The 23,258-nt window shown below is 45.5% G+C and overlaps 1 protein-coding gene across 3 annotated transcripts in view; it reads left to right on the forward strand.

Annotated features, from left to right (window-relative positions):
• The first annotated feature begins 5,606 nt into the window (after positions 1–5,606).
• The window catches only part of RSPH3 (radial spoke head 3), a 38,885-nt gene continuing 21,233 nt past the window's right edge, over positions 5,607–23,258 (forward strand). For 2 of the 3 annotated variants that reach the window (XM_075597759.1, XM_075597760.1), the window contains exons 1-3: positions 5,607–5,816; positions 6,903–7,087; positions 13,430–13,517. In XM_075597759.1, the coding sequence (XP_075453874.1) occupies positions 5,619–5,816; positions 6,903–7,087; positions 13,430–13,517 (471 nt within the window). In that variant the 5' untranslated portion in view covers positions 5,607–5,618. Of the gene's footprint in view, positions 5,848–6,902; positions 7,088–13,429; positions 13,518–23,258 lie in introns of all 3 variants that reach the window. The other variant, XM_075597761.1, reaches the window with a different exon arrangement.

The following is a 23,258-nucleotide window of genomic DNA, read 5'->3' on the forward strand; positions in this document are numbered from 1 at the left end:
CAGTTTTTTCACCTATATCTCAGCTTCTCTCCTGTCATTGATAATTGAAAAGAGGCTTTGTAAAGATCAAGGGAAGGCTTCATCTACTGTACTCACCTTTGCTCTCCATATTAATGTTCATACTGTGCAGAGGAGGATAAGCAGCAGATGGCGATATGTATGAACAAATTTACAGTGTTCATCCTCACCAATTCTAATGAACGTTGCGTTTGAAAAAAATACACTGCTGCCATCTAGCTTGCATTAGTGAATGCTACACTAATCCTTATTAATATGATGCTATGACATTGAGTTCTGAGTTTGTGAAACCTGAAACGTGGATGTTCCATTGTATCTTTGCCAAAGTCTGTAAAAAAAAAAAAAAAGATCTACCCGCAAATGAAGGAGCAGTTCAGTAGTTAGACTGATGTACTGTAAACAGATGACAAACAATCAAGTTTGCAATTGAAAAGGAAACAAGAACATAAGGGGGGGGGGGAACACAATTGAAGAAAATAATCAGGCCAAATAAAGAATGAACAATATACAAATATGTGAAAGTAGATTGCAACACATGTATAGCAGCACATCATGTAAGATCCATTGCTATGTAGATCAAAGGAGAGAAGCTTCCATGACATAAAACGTACATTGTGTAATATTGTTACTTAGCCATAGCCCAACAAATACTAGATGGCAGCGTACTGTATATACAGCTCAACCCCGTTATAGCGCGGTCCTCGGGGGCCACCCAATCCAACCGCGCTATAACCGGGGTCGCGATAAAAAAAAAATTTAAATGGCCGCCGCGCGCCCGATAGGGGGGAGGAGGGAAAGGGAGGAGGAGGGGTGAGGAGGGGGGAGGAGGTGGAGTGACGCGCCGGCAGCCCTACACGATACCCCAGCAGCCACCGTACTTCCCCCAGCAGCCGCTCTGCGCTGATCCCACCAACAGCTCTGAATCAATCCACCCCCGCACCGATCCCCCCCAGCAGCTCCGCACCAATCCATCTGCACCGAACCCCCCACCAGCTTCGTACTAATCCCCCCCAGCACCCCGCACTGAACCCCCCCCAGCAGCCCCACGATGCCCCCAGCAGCCATGACACCAGAGGTAGGGAGGTTGGGGGGTAGGGGTGTGTGTGTGCTGTGTGTGTGCTGTGTGTGCAGTGCAGTGTGCTATGTGCAGTGTGCGTGCAAAAAAACAAAACAATTTTTTTTTAAATTTTAATATTCGGGGTCCACGCTCAAACCGCGTTATAAGCGGATCCGTGTTACAGCGGATCCGTGTTACAGCGGATCGCGCTATAACGGGGTTGAGCTGTAGTGGTAAATTACTAAAAATGTAGCCAATAGTCTGACTGTGCATGGAGATACAAATATACACAGTAAGACCCTCCCTGCCCCCCCCTCCCGCCCCTCCTCCCTCCCCTCCCTGCCCCCCGTCCCTCCCCTGTCCCCCCTCCCTGCCCCTTGCCCCCTCCCCCCCTCCCTTGCCCCCCCTCCCTCCCCTGCCCCCCCTCCCTTGCCCCCCCCTGCCCCCCATCCCTTGCCCCCCCTGCCCCTTGCCCCCCCTCCCCCTTGCCCCCTGCCCCCCCTCCCTCCCCCTTGACCCCCCCTCCCTGCCCCTTGACCCCCCCTCCCTCCCTTCCCCTCCCTCCCCCTTGCCCCCCCTCCCCCCCCCTCCCCCTCAAATACCCCAACCCCCCCAATACATATAAAGATACCCCAACCCCCCCAATACATATAAAAAAATACACAAACCCCACCAATAAATATAAAAAATACCCCAACCCCACCCGGGACAAACCGGGACACAATTTTTTTTTTTTACATTAACTGTTTATTTATTGTATCACACTTATACTTTACTATCATTAGTCCTTGTAACATAGTTACGTGTGTGTGTGTGTCGGATGGCCTCACTAATCGAACAAAAAAAAAGCCAGATGTGAATGATTTCTGTACCCATTAACCAGTGTCAGGATGCCCCCTCTTCACAATTTCTAAAGCAGCAATCCCGCCTGGGATCTTACCTGATCCGCAGTCCCCCAAGGTACTATACTGGAGGGGAGGTGTTCCCTACCTGTCTTACAATGTCTCCCGCGTGAAACTTGAGAATCTGGAAGAAAGCAGGATAGGTTACTTCGGTGTAGTTATACGGCAGTTAAGATGAGGGAGAGGGAGACAGAGAGGGAGACAGAGAGGGAGACAGAGGAGGAAGAGGGAGACAGAGGAGGAAGAGGGAGACAGAGGAGGAAGAGGGAGACAGAGGAGGAAGAGGGAGACAGAGGAGGAAGAGGGAGACAGAGGAGGAAGAGGGAGACAGAGGAGGAAGAGGGAGACAGAGGAGGAAGAGGGAGACAGAGGGGGAAGAGGGAGACAGAGGAGGAAGAGGGAGACAGAGGAGGAAGAGGGAGACAGAGGAGGAAGAGGGAGACAGAGGAGGAAGAGGGAGACAGAGGAGGAAGAGGGAGACAGAGGAGGAAGAGGGAGACGGAGATAGGGAGACGGAGATAGGGAGACGGAGATAGGGAGACGGAGATAGGGAGACGGAGATAGGGAGACGGAGATAGAGAGACGGAGATAGCGAGACGGAGATAGCGAGACGGAGATAGCGAGATGGAGATAGCGAGACGGAGATATGGAGGGAGTGGGAGACGGAGACACAGAGAGAGAGAGAGAGTGACACAGAGAGAGAGGTGACACAGAGAGAGAGAGAGAGCGAGAGTGGGTGGCAGAAAGAGAGAGAGAGCGAGAGTGGGTGGCAGAAAGAGAGAGAGAGAGGGTGGCAGAAAGAGAGAGAGAGGGTGGCAGAAAGAGAGAGAGAGGGTGTCAGAGAGAGGGTGGCAGAAAGAGAGAGTGGCAGAGAGAGAGAGAGAGAGAGTGGTTGACTGACACGTGAGTGAGAGGGTGGTTGACTGACATGTGGGTGAGAGGGTGGTTGACTGACACGTGGGTGAGAGGGTGGTTGACTGACACGTGGGTGAGAGGGTGGTTGACTGACACGTGGGTGAGAGGGTGGTTGACTGACACGTGGGTGAGAGGGTGGTTGACTGACACGTGGGTGAGAGGGTGGTTGACTGACACGTGGGTGAGAGGGTGGTTGACTGACACGTGGGTGAGAGGGTGGTTGACTGACATGTGGGTGAGAGGGTGGTTGACTGACACGTGGGTGAGAGGGTGGTTGACTGACACGTGGGTGGGTGGGTGACTGACACGTGGGTGAGAGGGTGGTTGACTGACACATGGGTGGGTGGGTGACTGACTCTTTGGTGGGCCCCCTGACTCACCGGGCCCGGGACGCCAACCCCGCAGACCCCCCGTTGCCATCCCTGTGCCCCATTCTCTCTCCCTTCCCAACCCCCATTCTCTCTCCCTTCCCAACCCCCATTCTCTCTCCCTTCCCTCCCCCCATTCTCTCAATCCCCTCTATTCTCTCCCCCCCCCCCACATTCTCTCTCTCTGACCTGCACAGACGCACACAGCCACTGACCTACAGACACTCGCACAGAGAGATCAATACAGACACTGACCACACACACAGCCACAGATCCACACACAGCCACACAGATACACAGATACACACACTGATACACACACACTGATACAGACACACACTGATACTGACACACACTGATACTGACACACACTGATACTGACACACACTGATACTGACACACACACACACACAAAGTGGAGCAAGAGATGCAGCGACGGATGTAAGTGACTGGGGGCGGGGAAGGCCGCGATCCGAGCAGGCTGCTCTCGCCTCCCCCTTCACCCACTGCCTGCCAGCCAGCAGTGCATCACCACTGCCCGCCCCCGCGCTCATCTACCGCACCAGGGGACAGGGAAAGGGACCGGACAGAAGGCAAAGGTACAACCCCCTCCCCCCCTGGCGGGCGCACCCCCGCACCTACCTACTATCACCCCGGGCGGGCGGCCAGCCACGGGGACCCGGGGCAGAAGGGGGGGACACTGCGCAGCCACCAGTAGAGGAGCGGGAAGAGTCTGTGTCATGCGCTCACTAGCAGCAGGCACAGGAAGTGCCGCGAGCGGCTGTGAGCGGGCTCGGGGGGAGGAAGGGGGGCCAGGTGGGGGGGAAAGCAGGGAAGAGCCAAAGCCCCGCCCCATGCATCCTCCACCAATCCCCAGCGGTCCGACATATTCAAGTAAGAAACCCAACCCCCTGGCATCTGAAAGTACTCACCGGCCGGGCTGCCGCATCCTCGCGTCCTCCTCCTCACTGTCTCTGCTACCGCCGCCGCGCACCGCAAACACAACTAAAAAACGGGGCAAATGAGAAAAACCAGGGCAGGACTGAAAAAAACGGGACAGGACCGAAAAAAAACGGGACTGTCCCGGCAAAACCGGGACGACTGGTCACCCTATGGGAAAGGCCATTGGGGTCTGGACACTGGTGCCCCTGCACCCAAGTACTTGGGGGATATTCCGCGGGTTGGTATACATATGTCTATTGCTGTTCCTATTGATATCATTCTTTATTACCTCCCAGTAAATACTGTTTCCCATACTCTGTGTGTGTATTACTGGGCATATTGTCTTGGGAGGGGTTATCCTACTATGTGAGGATCCTTCTCAGGTGGAGGCGCTGTTTAGTAGATATAATACACCACAGGCTCCCCAGTGGTGGAGGATCAGGCCTCCTGTTTGCCACACAGGTATAGCAGCACACGTAGTCGCCCTGACACAGGTGGAAAAGGGAGCTACATATGTGTAACACCCCTACCCCACCCGGCTGCAGAAGGTAGGGTGTACACATTATCAGTCTCTTGCTTGCACTGCAAACAGGATTTCTACCTGCTTCAGCGTAGTTTCGCTCAGTCATTTACCTTTGGTCTCAGGGCTTCTCCAGTGGATCCAGGCCAAGGCTGTAGTGAATAGTAGAATAAGTAGAAAGGGCGCCAGGAACTTTTAACAGGATGCTTGCTTTATTATCAGCATACCAAACCGCATAGACAGGACAGGCTTTCAGTATCTCTTTCATGCAGTAGTTCCCCCTTTGCCTGCAGTTCCTCCCAGGACCCAACTTAACCCTGGATAGGAGTAGGCTCAGTCCCAGGTCCCTACTTAAACCTGGCTGTAGAACTGCTCCCTGCAGCATAGGAATCTCTGTTGCGTTGGGCATTTAGCACAGTTTGCCCCAGCACACTCTCTCTCTAGGGTGGGTCAACTCAGGTACACCCCAGGCTCCCAGCAGCAGAGGCTCAGGCTTCCTGTGAGCCACAGGTAAAGCATCACACATACCCTGTAGCCACACATACCCCACCCCTTAGCCTGCATGCTAAAACGAGCCTAGTTTTAGAAGGAGACTACATATGTAAAGCAACAAGCCCAGGACACTTGCCCATAGGGCGCTCCCCCTCATTGGCAGCCGGGAGCCAGACAGGGAGGGTTACATTATTATCTAAGTAAATTCAGAAATGTCAACCAAAATCAGTTACATTAGCTGTTTCTGGAATCAAAATGGTACTTTCAGTGAGATCCACGAGAAATTTAGAAGGACATTGATAAAAATCAGTGAGATCGATTTCATATCAAGTCACACAGGCAATCAGCCAAGGACACAGGTCTGTAGGTGGAATTAACAAACCCCCACTTCATTTACACACAGTATGCATCAGCGCTCCAGCAGTGCAATAAAGCTTGGTGAGAAAAAAAAAAAGCCTCTGCCAATTGTTTACAGTCTGGTTGCTAAGGAAGAGCTCTGTGACCAGGCAACAGCTCACACACAGAGTGCTGGCTTTGTTGTGCTTCTGGCTGAGGGAATCTATTGTGACACAAACTTCCAGCAGCAGAGATCTGAGACTGAGGTATTCTGTGACACCCACATATGAGACTGAGGTACCCTGTGACACCCACATGTGAGACTGAGGGGACAGAAGAGCTCTGTGGCACCCACATATGAGACTGAGGGGACAGAAGGGCTCTGTGGCACCCACATATGAGACTGAGGGGACAGAAGGGTGCTGTGACACCCACATATGAGATTGAGGGGACAGAAGGGCTCTGTGACACCCACATGTGAGACTGAGGGGACAGAAGGGCTCTGTGACACCCACATGTGAGACTGAGGGTACAGAAGGGCTCTGTGGCACCCACATGTGAGACTGAGGGGACAGAAGGGCTCTGTGGCACCCACATATGAGACTGAGGGGACAGAAGGGTGCTGTGACACCCACATGTGAGATTGAGGGGACAGAAGGGCTCTGTGACACCCACATGTGAGACTGAGGGGACAGAAGGGCTCTGTGACACCCACATGTGAGACTGAGGGGACAGAAGGGCTCTGTGACACCCACATATGAGATTGAGGGGACAGAAGGGCTCTGTGACACCCACATGTGAGACTGAGGGGACAGAAGGGCTCTGTGACACCCACATGTGAGACTGAGGGGACAGAAGGGCTCTGTGACACCCACATGTGAGACTGAGGGTACAGAAGGGCTCTGTGGCACCCACATGTGAGACTGAGGGGACAGAAGGGCTCTGTGACACCCACATGTGAGACTGAGGGGACAGAAGGGCTCTGTGACAACCACATGTAAAACACTTGAGGGAAGAGAGAGAGACTGACAATGGTGAAATAGAGGGGGGAGGGAGACTCTGTGAAACCCATAGGTGAGATTGAGGGGGGAGAGAGACTCTGTGACACCCATACAGTAGGTGAAATTAAGGGGAGAGACTCTGTGACACCCATATATGAGACTGAGGAAGCCTGTGACAGCAAGAAAACTGACAGATCTGATACTGCAGATACTTTGTGACCCTAAATCTAATACTGCTCCCCTCCCACCTTACCTCTTGACAACTACTATTCACCCTAACATCTCAATCCCTCACCTACGCTGACAAGCTGAGACCGCACAGCCACTTCATAATGCAACTCTCCCTCCTAGAAGCACCTCTCTCCTGCTGAACAACATATCCTAATCACAGTCCCCGGGAGTGCGCCAAACGACAGGGCAGCCATGACCTCTGTACTACCCAGCCAGAAGGAGGTGGGGAGCAGCACCTACAGCTTCTCCAGCAGGCCCAGGGTCGTGCAAACCCGCAGGAAATACAGAGAAATCCAGCTACCTATGTGAGTGCCACATCTCTATGCTGCACCAACATAAACACTATTTACACCCTATATGCCAGGTATCTTCAACTAGTTTCTAGGGGGACGGCATCAGAAAAGATTTAGGAACAGAAAGGGCCACACGCCTATTGTCATTTAATTTTATGCACTAAAAGGGACTTTATTTAAACATTTTACAAGCATCAATTCCATACATATATATTTATTTACATTGCATTAAATTACAAGTGGATTTCAGTGTGAATTACTGCACTTAGATGCTTAAGTAACTGGCATAAAATGACCATGGACAGAATGTCCAAGGAGTCACGGCAGGGCCCTTTGTGGGCAAGATTTGGCCCGCGCTGCCAGTTGAAGAGCCCTGCTATATACAGTACGCAGTGATGTTCTCCTGGGACGCACAATTAATGCCCTCTGCTTCTTTATAATCTACAGGTACAGTACTAGAAATTTGACTTTTAAGGATAAATTAAACATCTTATTCCTTCATTTGCTTTTTTATATATATAATGCACTAAAGCTGAAGTGCCGCTTAGCAACAAATCTTTAAAATATTCATTCAGATTACTCCATATCTGACCACTTTACCAGGGAAAAGGTGGGTGCTGGCTGGAAGCAGCCAATCGGTGAGGGGAATTGCACCTGTCATAGCAATGCTACCCTCACTTATCTGGCTATCATTTTATTTCCTGGAGCATTGGAAAATCATGGTCAAACTGTGCTGAACCGAGTTTTTCCATATACTGTAACAAGAATTCAGATGAATGCAGATTTTCCAAGACATACATAAAAGAGGTGTTGGAGCACTCGCTTAACAATCTTTGTAAATAGGAGGTTCTTTTTATATATACAGTTACCGGTGCTCCCGTTTTCCCAAGGCAGACCAACAGCTGTCCTTAACCCTTTGAGTGTCCGAGGGGTCGCGGGACCGGAGTGCCACCACAATGTGGTCACAGGACCCTGGTAGCCATTTTCCAGGAGTCCTCTGTTTACTTCCCTACTGGGCAGATTTGCATCCTGCGCTCGATGGGAACGCCGGACGTGATTTAAATAGGAGTGCCAGACAGCATGTTGTAGTGATTATGGTTTGGGGCACTCAAAGGGTTACTGTGTAATAAAATATCCAGATGAAGAAGGAAGTGGGCACTGCGAATTCATATAAAATTGCTTTTATTCTGTCATAATCTTATTGGGATGTTTCGGCTGTGAATACCCACTTTTTCAAGGACATGACAACTAAACATACAAATGTGGTAATTTTATAGGCAACACTCACTCCCCATGTGTTACTCTGATCAAGCTCAATTCACCATGGAGCGGTGTCCACCTGAAGATCAGTCTCCGAGTGGTGACATCAGCCGACCTCTTTACTACAGAGAGTCCCTATTCCCAGTCATGACAGTAGATTTTTATTCTTACTGATACACGATCATTTGCGGTCCCAGCGTGGTCCGATGACCGTAGCCCCCAAAACAGTAAAGATTAACGCTGCGGGGGTCCTTGCTTCTGAAGTGGACCCCTGCAGCATTAATCTTCTCATCTAAACTAAAGAAAACTAACCTGCCTCTCCCTCTCTCCCTGCTCTCTACGTCCGTGTCTCCCCAGCAGAAGCCGACTACGTCAGTGATGTGGATGCCCTAATAGAGATATGCCCATATTAGTTCATCCTACGTCAGTGACCGGAGCCGGCTTCTGCTGGGGACATGCAGGCAGAGAGGCAGGTTCGTTTTCTTTTGTTTCGGACTGTTATGTGTCAAAGTGAAAGTTGTTCGAATTTGGGGGGAAAAATCCAAGAGAATTCCTCCAGTGCACTGTACCGGCCCTTATTGTTTTACTGGTACTGTGTGCCGGCCTACTTTCACCACTGCATATTCCCCTTATACATACAAGTGCCAAACGGTAAAACCATGTGCATTAAAACAATTGCAGTATATCACACATGCCAGAGAGGGGTCATGTTAGAAGTAACACTCCCCCGCAGGTGTTACTGTGATCAAACTCAATACCCCGTAGAGTAGCGTTCGCCTGAAGATCGGTCTATGCGTGAGGATATCAGCAGACCTCCGTAGGCATATAGCCATGCAACTTTACTGTGGAGAGTCCATGGCAACACATTCATGTCCATGCTAACTCACATTTCCCCTGTATACATACAAGTGCCAAACAGTAAAACAATACACCTTCAAAACAATTGCAGACCAGTATATCATTACGAATATAACATGCTGGGAAAGTGTAATAACAATCAAGTGCTATCAAATGTTTTTAAACCACACTTTCTAAGGAAAAGAAGAATAGAACAGGAATACTAATATTCATTATATTAAACAAGGATTGTCAGACAATGTCTTATTTTTCATCATTCTTGTCTTGTTGGAAAGGATTAAAAAAAATGTACCATATTTTAATAATTTAAATGGAGAGATATCAAATAGTCTACCTAGTATTTTTGTTCAAACAAAACAAGAGGTTCATCTTACAATTGTTGCTGCATAACAGGAATATCTGTGTTTTTTTAACAACATTTTGAACAAAATACACTCACGTGTTATTATTAAATTACACTATTTGATATCTTTCTTAATATTTATACTAGGTGAAAGTACCAAGCGTTGCTCGGAAATTCTAAGAAACCAACGTCATCCCTCGTCTTCTCCTCTCACCCCACCCGCCTCCATTTCTCCCCTCCCCCCCATCTCTCTCCCTGCCATAATTTTCCTTTAAAACCTTATGATGTCTCCGATTTTTTTCTGCCTCTCTCTCCTTCTCCAGCATTCTTACTTTCTCAACTGACGTCCTCTTTCTTTCTTCGTCTGCTTTCTGTATAAACTTTATAGCTATCTGACTGTCATTATGATGCCACCAGTATGATGTGAAATGCCAGATATATAGCCTACCAGGTACAACAACCAGTAGCTGACGTGCTGTGAGAAATGGGAATAACTTATAGAACGCACCCCCTTTGTTGTGTTCGAGGATCCAAATCATGACAGTTCGTCTTATTTCAATACATAAAGTAATCCTTCCAAGTTTGGTTGCTCTAGGTCCTACAGTATGGGCGTGCGTAATGAGTTACACAGACAAAAATACTGAAATAGATATAAGATATATCAATTATTAATCACAAATCCAAGTATTGCAGTAAAGTATGTGCTCACCCGATCAATCTGGGGGTATCCTTCTTAGTACAGATCCAATGGTGCCGGCCAGGAGAAAAGCTGTGACCCGCTGCTCAGCGTCTCATTGAAAAAATCAATAATCTCCTCCGCACTCAACGTAAAGTTTTGCCGATACAAGTATTCCAAAAAGTAAATGCATTTATTTAAGCAGAAAAAATAGAAAACACACAACGCTTCGGGGGTAACTACTTCGTCACGTACAATATCAATTGTTAAAAGATGGTAAAAAATATATTTTTTTTTCCTTTTCCCAAGGAATTACAATCTAATAAATTGGGGGGTGGGGGCTTGAAACACAAGTCAAGAATGATGAAAATTAAGATATTGTCTGACAATCCTTGTTTAATATAATGAGTATTAGTATTCCTATTCTAATCGTCTTTTCCTTAGAAAGTGTGGTTTAAAAACATTTGAAAGCACTTAATTGTTATGACAGATTCCCAGCATGTTACATAGTAGATGAGGTTGAAAAAAGACGTACGTCCATCAAATTCAATCTAGTTACATTCGTAATGTATGATATACTGGTCTGCAATTGCTTTTAAGGCATATTGTTTTATTGTTTGGCACTTGTATGTATAAAGGGGATATGTGAGTCAGCACGGACATGAGTGAGTGTTGCCTGGGACTCTCCATAGTGAAGTTGCATGGCTATACATCTACGGACGTCCTCACTCGGAGGCCGATCTTCAGGCGTACGCTGCTCCACGGGGTATGGAGTTTGATCATAGCATGTGGGGCAAGGGTTACCTATAAAATGACCCCTCTTTTGCATGTTTAGTTGAGTCATGTCCTTGAAAAAGGCTGTATTCACAGCCGAACCGTCGTAGTAAGATTATGACAAAATAAAGTACATTTTATATAAATCCGAAGTGCCCACTTCCTTCTTCGTTTTCTGGATTTACGTTTATTACAAGAGATTCCATTCAAGTAAAATCACTAAATATTGTGTATGGAAACTAAATGTCAAGTGTCCGTCCTGCAGTTTGTAAAATGTAATAGACATTTAAGTACCTGTTTTTAATTGTAAGCTTTGATGTCGTTTTTGAGACTAAGGGGGCAATAGAGTAAGCTACTGTTGATTTCAATGGAAAGTATTTGTAAAGTGCTCTCTGTCGATGTATAACATGACCTGTTAGCAAAAAGGGTGTAGGAGATACAGAGAGTGGCTGACGGGCACTTGTGAATTACTGTACTTACATAGAAAATATATAAACAACACGAGAACTAAATCCTAAGAACAAACATTGGTTTTCATGAGGCTTCTACTTGTGTTAATGCATTAAACGTTTTCGCCCTCAAACCGCAAGCCGGGGAAATGAAGCAACATTGGAGCAAAGTACTTTCATAGATTGACATTACGAGGATTGAAGTAAAAAATAACTATTACCATTAAAATAAAAAAAAATTGGAGCTTTGTATCAAGCCAATTTTGGGTCACAGAAAGTGTTTCACATATTGCATCATTTTGTGGAGCAGAGTTGCGTCAAATCTTCTAAATTTGACAAACAGTGCTTCTGGTGCAGACTGACAGAAATGTGCTTTCTTTAGGTACTGTACATTAGATTGAAGGTAGAAAAAAAGTGAGGCCTACAATGTGATACATCTCATTGTAACCTGTGTGTCATGTAACGCCTCACTATTAACACTCCCTGAATCACAAGCTGACGCCCATGGATCCAAAAGAAGGAGCAGAGAGATTGACACATTGATGGATAGAGGTGCAATATGAAAATGAAGCTATTTTTGTCAATATTGGTACTAAATTGTCTAAATACATAGTAGCGATTGTGTCGCAGCTTGAAAGCCTGTTTAAACAAGCACAGTAGTTACAGACACTCTGATCTTTAATATTTGTTTGCACAGATGTAGCAAGACTTACTGTCTCTAGAGCCAGAGAAGCGAAAAGCTTTGTCTTTGGAGACCGTGTTTGCGCGGTCGCGCTACCAGGGGGGTGGGTCCATGCTTCCGGATCGGACCCCCACAGCGTTAATCCCCCCGACGCGGGGAAGCCGCAGTGATGTGACCGCAGCTTGCCCTGGTGGCGGAGACATTCTCTCTTGCTACCTCTGAAACTGTTAGCTGTAGTTGCAGTGCTCTCACCACCTGAGGGAGTATGTTATAGGCTGTGTTACAAGTTGGTCAAATACAATTCAAATGAAATACTATCAAGTTTCAATGTAGCAAATATAACTACGTTGACAGTGCACTGACCCCCCCCCCCCCCCCCAAATGGTATTGCAGTATTTTTGCAATCTAATTGCAATGAATAACTTTGAGCCCCATATTTTCTATATACAGATGATTCAGGTGCTATTGCACCTAGGTTAGGGTTGGCAAACTCCAGTCCTTCAGGGCCACCAACAGGTCAGATTTTAAGGAAATCCCTGCTTCAGCACAGGATGCCAATCTGTGGCTCCTTTAAAACCTGACCTGTTGGTAGCCCTTGAGGACTGGAGTTAGCAACCCCTGACCTAGAGGCAATAAAGTGTTTTCCCTGCCCCTTTTTCACACATGGCTAATTCTGCTCCCACTAACGTGTTGTGTCCACTGAGCATTAACGCCTGCTATATCTGTAACTGTTTATACATATACAGCACATATGAGGAGATACTGTAGATTTTGGAACATACAGCATAAGAAAGTACCTCTCAGTAAAATGTACTTGATGCCATTACAGTGACAGAAGAAAAAATATATACTGTCACAGTGGTTTCTTGTATGGAAATAGATGTCAGAACCATAAGCATAGACAAATGAATGTTTATTTAAACTACAATAAATAATTCATATTTAAATAAAGAAATATGGTACAAAATAAGCATGTATCTGCTCCCAGACCTTTTCCTGATCATTTCATAATCACCGTTTCTTATTCATCCATAAAAAAGTGACCTATTCCCCCCAAAAAATAGACCTGACATATTAAATCTGACAGAGAAACAGAGGACGCTATGGGAGTGCTCTTCATCTATCATCACCCTCTACGTAACATTATGGTAACTTCCATCTTGTGGTCAACATCAGCCATCCCTATTATAAGCAAGAGACAAACAGTGGTTTCTATGTTCTTGTTCCGCAGGAAACTAGATGCAGAGTGAACGCTTTTGCTGATAGTTGATAGTGACAGTTATTTATTTTTTATTTGTTTTGTGTCTCTCAGGATAGAAGAATCGTACAATTTTGGAAACATTATGTTTGACCGGAGAGTGGTACGAGGCAATACTTATGCACAACAAACATTACCTTTGGTAAGCAGAACATATGAACATCCTACAAAATTACCACAACCTAAATGTGATGTCCTTGTGTAGTGTATGAGCCCAAACAATGCATAAGTACAAGGTTCAACACCCTCATTCTCAAGAACCTCAGTCGCGGCATTAGTCTTCACAGAAAGTCTAACTTCTATGGGGTTTAAACGTGCAGTAGCAGGCAAAACAATATTTTAAACAACTGAACAGTGTAATCTGCTTCCTTCAATCACTTTTAATTACAATTTTAAATAATTAATGTTTTTGTATATTATTTGGGTACTATGAAATTTGTTCAAATACTTACTGGTACTACAATCTTAGCTGTTCACATTGTAACAATTCTTCAAAACATTTGGTTATCATGGAAACATTGTTAAAAACAAAAATATATTTTAAAATACCTATTAATATTGTTACATTTTTGGGGGTTTCAAATGGCCCAAACAGCGCTTTGAGCTACATATATAGAATATTCTCTTAGGCTCTCACTTTTGAATGGGGGGACTAAAATGTAGTCCAGCACATGGAAGTGGTTTCACAGCATACTGAATAAGAGCCATAATCGGATGTTGTATTTCAGGTAAGGATTCAAGAACTCCAAGATGCTTTCCATATAAACACCACCCCGATACCAGTTAAAAATCATTAACCCGAAATACTACATAGACAGTATAAAGACAGTGTAGGATGGAATAAGTTTAATCCAGTGAAGCATTTTTCATTACAGAAAGACCTGGTAGTCCATTTCTTTATTCAATTCCTTTGGACTCAGTCCAATCCAAAAAACTTCCCTTTGTAATGATCTCCTCGGTCTATTTCCTTCTCTCGTACCACATGAAACTACTGTCATTCCAAAGCTAGTGACAAGTTTTGTATCCAATGGGCTTTTCCCACAAGGAGAAGAAATTGCGTACAGATGTAGCAGACATCATTACCCCCGTTAACACGCGTTAACACACAAAATAACTTGTTAAATAACACATGTTATCTCGTTAATCAGTGTTTACAATAGAACTACTGTTATATAACGTGCCAGCGTTGACGCAACACATTGAGGTAATGGGTGCAATAACATCTGCATGTAAAATTCTTTCTTTATATAGCATGATTTGTGTAGGCTCATAAACTTGTTGTTTGAACATACAGTATCTATTTTCCACCCTATATATTTAAACCCAGATTTACTACATGTTTAGATTGAAAATTCAAAAAAGAGTCAATGTACTATAGTAACTCCTGTAGTTCCTATTGTCCTGATACAGTATATATTATTTCCCATAGCAAATTTACATTGAGAACAAAAACCATGCTGAAGCAACCTTTTGGCTTGTTAGACATCAATGGCATCAAAGTCCCGCTGGAAACTACATCTGCTTTCTTTAAACATTCTCACAGATATCTAATCCTCTTATTTCTTAGAAAAATCACTTTAGTTTTATTTATTAATAATAATAACTTTATTTCATATTGCGCTTTTCTCCCAATGGGACTCACTAGCGCTTCAAAGTTACAGTACAGTGCTCAGTAAGCAGCATATAGAACCACAGGTTTCCAAAACCGGTTGACATTAAAGAATAATACAATCATAAAGCTATTGTGCTGAAGATCCTTAATATCCCCCTCAAAGATATCCACAAGCTTAAATACTACTTTAGATAGTGGGAACTAGTGCTCAAAAAAAAAGATGTACTCACAGAGCCCGAGGAAGGGACACTTCGTCCCGAAACACATATCTCCGACTGTGGGGTGAAATAATCCCATTCTCCTGCCGATGCCATTTTTCCAGTAAACCCACATGACATTGGATATTGTGTGTTACCGTTTTTCTTTTTTTGTTGAGTGCTGGTTCCAACTATTGAAGGCACCTTTAAGAATACACGTGTTGTTACACAATATGTAATATCCCCACAGAGAGAGAAAAAATGTGAATATAAACTCATGCATACGTTTTCTCTTATCGTATTACAGGCTCTTTGTTACCCTGATATGAGAATATCTTACTTTTTATTGTTTAATATGAAAATAAAATATTGCTTATTAAATTCCTCAATCGAATAATTCCTTTACAAAAATAATTCACTTGTAGGGATATTCTCAGCTGTCATCCTTGGATGAAAACTTTTCACCAGTAACAGAGTTTCTAGCTGTAGGCTTTTTATACACGGCAAACCTATGTAACTAAACATACTGTACCTGCTGCGTCTTGTATGTTGTAACCATACAAGAATTGCGTTCATGGGTGAATTTTTTGGGCCAAATTTGGATCTGCAGCTGATCGGCCGGTTCATTTGGTCCGCGGATTACAGCAGATAAAGTCAAAAAGGGCGATTCGCGTTTTGCAGATTTTTTTATTATTATTAATAAATATTAATCCACTCTGTGAATTCCGCAACCCGTGGACGGATTTGTAGAATCCAAAAGGATTCTTAATAATTCGCCAACGGATTGCTGAATCCGCGGTATGGATTCTACAAATCCGTCCACGGGTTGTATCCAATGGCGGTTTTTGATGAATCCGCGCGGATTAAAAGCGACCAAATCTGTTTGCGGATTGTACACCGCAAAACTGATTTTGGGGGGGAAATGTGAGAAAATCCGTGAAACGGATATGGGCGGATTCGCCCATATCTACCTCTGGCAGCATAGGGGTTAAGTCAAACGCTACAATGTCCTTGGATTATCAATTGTTTGTGAGTCAACCGGAAGTGCACAGGTGACAAGTATAGTAACTTGGTAACATAATAAGTTAGGAGCTGTTACAAATGACATGAGTCATAACCATATATAACAACACAGTAACTTGGAGACAGGAGAAATAGTGGTCGGTGCAGCTTGTTTCTCTCACACCACACACCCAGTTACTATTCCTGGGAAATGTATACTGCCTTATGGAATTTGTATTGCAGCGCTGCTATTTGTTAAATGATAAGGAAATACGCCTTATACCTAGGTGTGGCCAACTCCAGTCATCAAAGACTACCCGCAGGTCAGGTTTTCAGGATATCCCAGCTTTTGAGCCACCTGTGCTGAAGCAGGGATATCCTGAGAATCTGACCCATTGGTGGTCCTTCAAGACTGGAGTTGGCCACCCCTGCCTTATACTTTATGTGAGCTCACTCCGTTATACTGCTTTTGCGGCTCATTTAGCGCAATTGATATTTGTGCTGTTCAACTTAAAGCAGATCTGACATGCAGTCTGTACTCTACATATAGAATGAACATGCTACAATATGAAGTATACAGACTTGGATTTCTCCACACCAAAATTATAAACAAATTATTGAAAAATCAGTGTGTACCAAAAGGCAGCCAGCCAGATCATAGTAAAGATCATCCCAGCCACACTTATCAAATGCCTGCAAATATTATTAGAAAAGTATGGCCTATAGATGACAATGTTTGTTCTACAAAGCGACCTTAATCAGTATGCTGATAATGATTGTTGCATCCATGTTCCAATAATAATCACCATGTCATAAAGAATATCAACTATATTAATGCTTTACTTTAGAACAGGGGTTTCCAAACTGTTCTAAAGTCCAAAACTCCACATCAGGCCCCCCACAAGATTTTATCCATCCCGCAGCAACTTGAAATATATATATTTTTGCTCATTATATATAATTTCCCAGTGTAAGCACAGCATCCTTTCTTTGCAATTGTCACATTTCTCTTTTGTTCTGAATCATATCATGCTGATTACCCCCCAAAAGATCCAAATAAAACTTATTCTTTCATTTATGATAAATGATAAAAAGATTTTTCCTTTGGCCCGCGAAAATGTGTAGAATATACGATGTGTCCCTCGTACTGAAAAGTTTGGAGACCACTGCTTTAGAACAATTATACTTGTACTTGCAGACAACCACACTACAGTCTCTTCATATCTATCTCACTCTATTTCTTGGTTCCTTTTTCCGCCTATTCAGGGTCATACTGTATATCTGTTCTGTGCCGATCACGATTCGTAAAGATAAAGCAACCTGGATAGATTTGTATATTTATGGTATAAACTGTATCCTGCATCTCCCTCTTTCTTTCTTTTTAACTGTGCGACCTTACATCCAGATATGTATAGCATGTGTACGTCATATGCAAACAATTATAATTAAACTTAAATACCCCCAATTGCGGATAAGCATTACACTTTAGGGCACTGTAGGTCTGGCCGCACCAGAGGCCACCGAACCTCTGGCTCATGTGATCGTCTTTTTATTTCCAGTGCCTTTAAACATATGATCATATTTCTTGCATATTTGGTCTCAAAGAAGAAAAGCCATTGCATATTTGCACCATGGATTCAAATTATCTTTGTAATGGCAGAGGTTGTGTATTCCCATAAGTAAATATCTTCACATTAGTTGTTGTTAAAAGCACCTTGCCACTTAACTTAATGCTGATAGCGTCCAGCAGGTTCATTGATGCCCCTAAATGTATAAGAAATTGAACTGTAATGTCTTTGGACTGAGCTTGTTTTTGCCAACCTGAAGTATCATATATTTATAGGCAACCCTTCTGGTGTGTTATCACTTGCAGACAGCTCTTCAGGTGTGGATGATGTAGAGCAAGCATGTCAAACTCAAAGGCTAACACGGGCCAAATAAACAAGGTTTAAGTTTAGGTGGGCCTCAAAAAAACAAAAACTTCAATTTTCATAGAAACGTAGGTTTATTTCGAAAAGTACAGTATAAAAAAAAAAAGAACAACGATAAAATTAATGTTTTCTTCCTGACACTTGGCATCTCTGACTCACTCTCTCTCTCTGACTCTCTCCCTCTCTCTCATCTCTCTCTGACTCCCTCTCTCCCTCTGACTCTCTCTCTCCCTCTGACTCTCTCCCTCTCTCTGACTCTCTCCCTCTCTCTGACTCTCTTCCTCTCTCTGACTCGCTCTCTGACTCTCTCTCTCCCTCCCTGACTCTCTCCCTCCCTCTCTGACTCTCTCCCTCCCTCTCTGACTCTCTCCCTCCCTCCCTGACTCTCTCCCTCCCTCTCTGACTCTCTCCCTCCCTCTCTGACTCTCTCTCTGACTCTGACTGTCTCTCTGACTCTCTCTCTGACTCTCTCCCTCCCTCTCTCTGACTCTCTCCCTCCCTCTCTCTGACTCTCTCCCTCCCTCTCTCTGACTCTCTCCCTCTCTCTCCCTCTCTCTCCCTCTCTCCCTCCCTCTCTCTCTCTGACTCTCTCCCTCCCTCTCTCTCTGACTCTCTCTCTCCCTCTCTCTGACTCTCTCTCTCCCTCTCTCTGACTCTCTCTCTGCCTCTCTCTGCCTCTCTCTCTGCCTCTCTCTGACTCTGTCTCCCTCTGACTCTCTCTCTGACTCTCTCTCTGACTCTCTCTCTGACTCTCTCTCTGACTCTCTCCCTCCTCTCTGACTCCCTCTCCCTCTCTCGGACTCTCCCTCTCTCTGACTCTCTCTCTGACTCCCTCTGACTCTCTCCCTCCCTCTCTGACTCTCTCCCTCCCTCTGAGACTCTCTCCCTCCTTCTCAGACTCTCTCCCTCCTTCTCAGACTCTCTCCCTCCTTCTCAGACTCTCTCCCTCCCTCTCAGACTCTCTCCCTCCCTCTCAGACTCTCTCCCTCTCTCTGACTCTCTCCCTCTCTCTGACTCTCTCCCTCTCTCTGACTCCCTCCCTCTGACTCCCTCCCTCTGACTCCCTCCCTCTGACTCCCTCCCTCTGACTCCCTCCCTCAGACACTCTCTCCCTCAGACACCCTCAGACACTCTCTCTCCCTCAGACACTCTCTCTCTCAGACACTCTCTCAGACACTCTCTCTCTCTCTCAGACACTCTCTCTCAGACACTCTCTCTCAGACACTCTCTCTCTCTCTCTCTCTCAGACACTCTCTCTCTCTCTCTCTCAGACACTCTCTCTCTCTCAGACACTATCTCTCTCTCAGACACACTCTCTCTCTCAGACACACTCTCTCTCAGACACACTCTCTCAGACACACTCTCTCAGACACACTCTCTCAGACACACTCTCTCTCTCAGACACACTCTCTCTCTCTCAGACACACTCTCTCTCTCAGACACACTCTCTCTCTCTCTCTCAGACACACTCTCTCAGACACACTCTCTCTCTGACACACACTCTCTCTGGCACATACTCTCTCTGGCACATACTCTCTCTGACACACACACACTCTCTCTCTCAGACACACACTCTCTCTCAGACACACACTCTATCTCTCAGACACACACTCTCTCTCAGACACACACTCTCTCAGACACACACTCTCTCTCTCAGACACACAATCTCTCTCTCAGACACACACTCTCTCTCTAAGACACACTCTCTCTCTCAGACACACACTCTCTCTCTCAGACACCCTCTCTCTCTCAGACACTCTCTCTCTCTCTCAGACTCTCTCAGACACTCTCTCTCTCAGACACTCTCTCTCAGACACTCTCTCTCAGACACTCTCTCTCAGACACTCTCTCTCTCTCAGACACTCTCTCTCTCTCAGACACTCTCTCTCTCAGACTCTCTCTCTCAGACTCTCTCTCTCTCAGACACCCTCTCTCTCAGACACTCTCTCAGACACTCTCTCTCTCTCTCAGATACTCTCTCTCTCTCAGACACTCTCTCAGACACTCTCTCTCTCTCTCTCTCTCTCAGACACTCTCTCTCTCTCAGACACTCTCTCTCAGACACACTCTCTCAGACACTCTCTCTCTCAGACACTCTCTCTCTCAGACACTCTCTCTCTCAGACACACTCTCTCAGACACACTCTCTCTCAGACACACTCTCTCTCAGACATACTCTCTCTCTCTCTCAGACACTCTCTCTCTCAGACACTCTCTCTCACTCTCTCTCTCAGACACTCTCTCTCAGACACTCTCTCTCAGACACACTCTCTCTCAGACACACTCTCTCTCAGACACACTCTCTCTCAGACACTCTCTCTGACACACTCTCTCTCTCAGACACACACTCTCAGACACACACTCTCTCAGACACACACACAGATACACACACTCACAGATACACACACACACGAGAGCAGTGGAGAGCAGAGGCAGCGACAGATGTGAGTGACTGGGCGGAGGAGGGTGCGGGAGCAAAGGCAGGAGATCCGTGCAGGCAGCTCCCTGCACACAGTCACTGATATACACAGATACGCACACACACACACAGATACACACACACACAGATACACACACACTCACAGATACACACACACACACAGATACACACACACTCACAGATACAGATACACACACACACACACACACACAGATACACACACACACAGATACACACACACACACACACACAGATACACACACACACACAGATACACACACACTCACAGATACACACACACAGACAGGAGAGCAGTGGAGAGCAGAGGCAGCGACGGATGTGAGTGACTGGGGGGAGAGGGGGGGAGGAAAGGCATGCGATCCGTGCAGGACAGGCAAATGTACAACTAACTCCCCTTCCCCCCCTCCCATCACCCCCCCTACCTTCTCCTATCACCCGGGGCAGAAGGGGACGGGACACCGCGCAGCCACCAGCAGACAGGAGCCAGGAGCAGGAAGGCAGACACACACACTCACCGTGTGCTCTGCACAAAGCGGAAGCCCCGCCCCCGGCTTCCTCTCTGCCTTCAGCCAATCCCATGCGGCCCGGCCGGCATGAAGGAGGGATGGTGGGGAGGGATAATCGCGGCGCCCCTCTAGGCAAGCCACGGCGCACAGATCGGGTGGGCTGGGCCGCAAATATGTTCCTTGTGGGTCGCATGCAGCCCGCGGGCCGCGAGTTTGACATGCTTGATGTAGAGACTATCTGCACAGCGCTCTGTTTGTATTAGTAATGTGAAAACCCTGGTAGTTTCTTGTTAGTAGCTTTTATTATATTGAATTAGCACACTTTTCTCAGGTCTGCTTCTCCCAATGTGCTTGTCTTTCTCTGTAACAGTACTATATGTATTTTGTTGCAAACGTGCAGCTTGCTCATGCCATCTCCATGTCTTTGGCAAGTAGTTCTGAGACTTCAAGACTCCTAGCATCTTGTTGTAGCTCTATCAGTGTCATTTCAGACATGAGCGCACATCTGCTCAAGTTGGCAGAGGTTCCCAATGCAATTAGCTGCTGCTTAATTTCATCTTCAAGATCAGTGAATTGACATGTCTTTCATTAAGTTCTCAACCTGATAGAAGTACAGTATATTCATCAACAGATTCTGTTTGCAGTTACCTAGCTGTCCTGAAAATATATTTTGCACGTGAAAGCTGCATTTTGGAGCAAAATAAGAAGTTAAAGCATGTATACAATTGATATGTTGTTTAGTTTCTGTCTCGGGCTATGGCATCATATCATTCATACATCTTGGGGCCAGCATGCTTTTCTTCTTACTGCAAGGATTTATGCCCATAGTTTCTATGAGAGGATCAAACGTTTCCAAGCCATTATCTCCACAACCCAGGAGCATTGAGGGCATCAAGATGCATACATTGAGGCATGAGGGGCAGCAAACCTGACTTTCCCCCCCCCCTTTTTTCTTTTCACTGCGTTCAAGTCGTATAGATAAAGCTAATCACATAGAAACTGCAGTGCTTTCAGAATGAAAGAAAAAACTTATTTGCCATTTTTAAAATCTATGGAAACAGTTCCTCTTGTTTTTATTAATAGAGGGTGCAGCATGCCTCCGTTACTGCAGTAAGAGAGACACAATAACACACCATAAAGAAGGAAGATATTGCACTCCAGTGGGACACCACTTGTCACTAGAGTTGCCAGGTAGCTTCTCCAAAAATACTGGACACAATGGTGAAAGGTGCAACGTGCTTGAGACACCCACACCTCTCTCCGCTCCATGCTGTTTCCATCTCTCCTTGGCCCCACCCGCATGCTCCTGATACTGCCTCCTGATTGGCTGCATTACCCAGCAGCAGCCAATCAGGATGGAGGAAGCTGGCTACCCCTCTAGCAACAGAATGAAAAGGAAAACTGCCCTCTAGCAACAGCCCTGTTCTCTCCCTGCTCTGGGAAATCTCGTGGCCCCCCAAGTCGGTCAGGTCACTATGTTCAGAGAGGTAATACCAGACACACACATGTCCACTATTACCTCTCATGTTTTACTGGACAGAATGTCCAAATACAGGACAGTCCAGTTCAATATTGGACACCTGGCAACCCTACTTCTCATCATTCTATAAATAACTTCAAAAATTCAAATCCCCTTTCCCCCCTGCATCCCCACTCCCCTGCACACTGCTGATGGATGTAGGGTCCTTTGTATCATTGATCATTTCATCCATTTATTGCCCTGTCTTTATTGCATTTATTCTCTGAATCATTTGGCGGGGGTAGGGGGTAAATTGTAAAATGCTCAGGGAGGAAGGGAGAAACATTACAAAACTATAAAGTAGTCGGTTAAAAACCCCATATCAGCATTAAGTCCTCTTAAACTCATGGAATGTTTGTAAATCAGTGTTGCTGACCTGAGGAAAAGAGGAGAACTCTTGAAAACTTGTCTTATAATATCAAATGTTGGTCCAAAGACAAAAGGTATCACCTAAGGCTGCGCTTATAGTGCCGTTCTATATATAATATTTTATCTGTATCGCCTGTTGTATCCCTGTTGTTCCAATAATAAATTACCATGTCATAAATAATATATTATATTGATGCTTTATTGCTTTACAGTACGTTAGGTAAATAAACAATAGAAACCTTGATTCCACCCAAAAGTACAAAGTACGTTTTGGGAAATTCTGTTTT

Source organism: Ascaphus truei, chromosome 4 (assembly GCF_040206685.1).
Source record: "Ascaphus truei isolate aAscTru1 chromosome 4, aAscTru1.hap1, whole genome shotgun sequence".
Taxonomy (NCBI): Eukaryota; Metazoa; Chordata; class Amphibia; order Anura; family Ascaphidae; genus Ascaphus; species Ascaphus truei.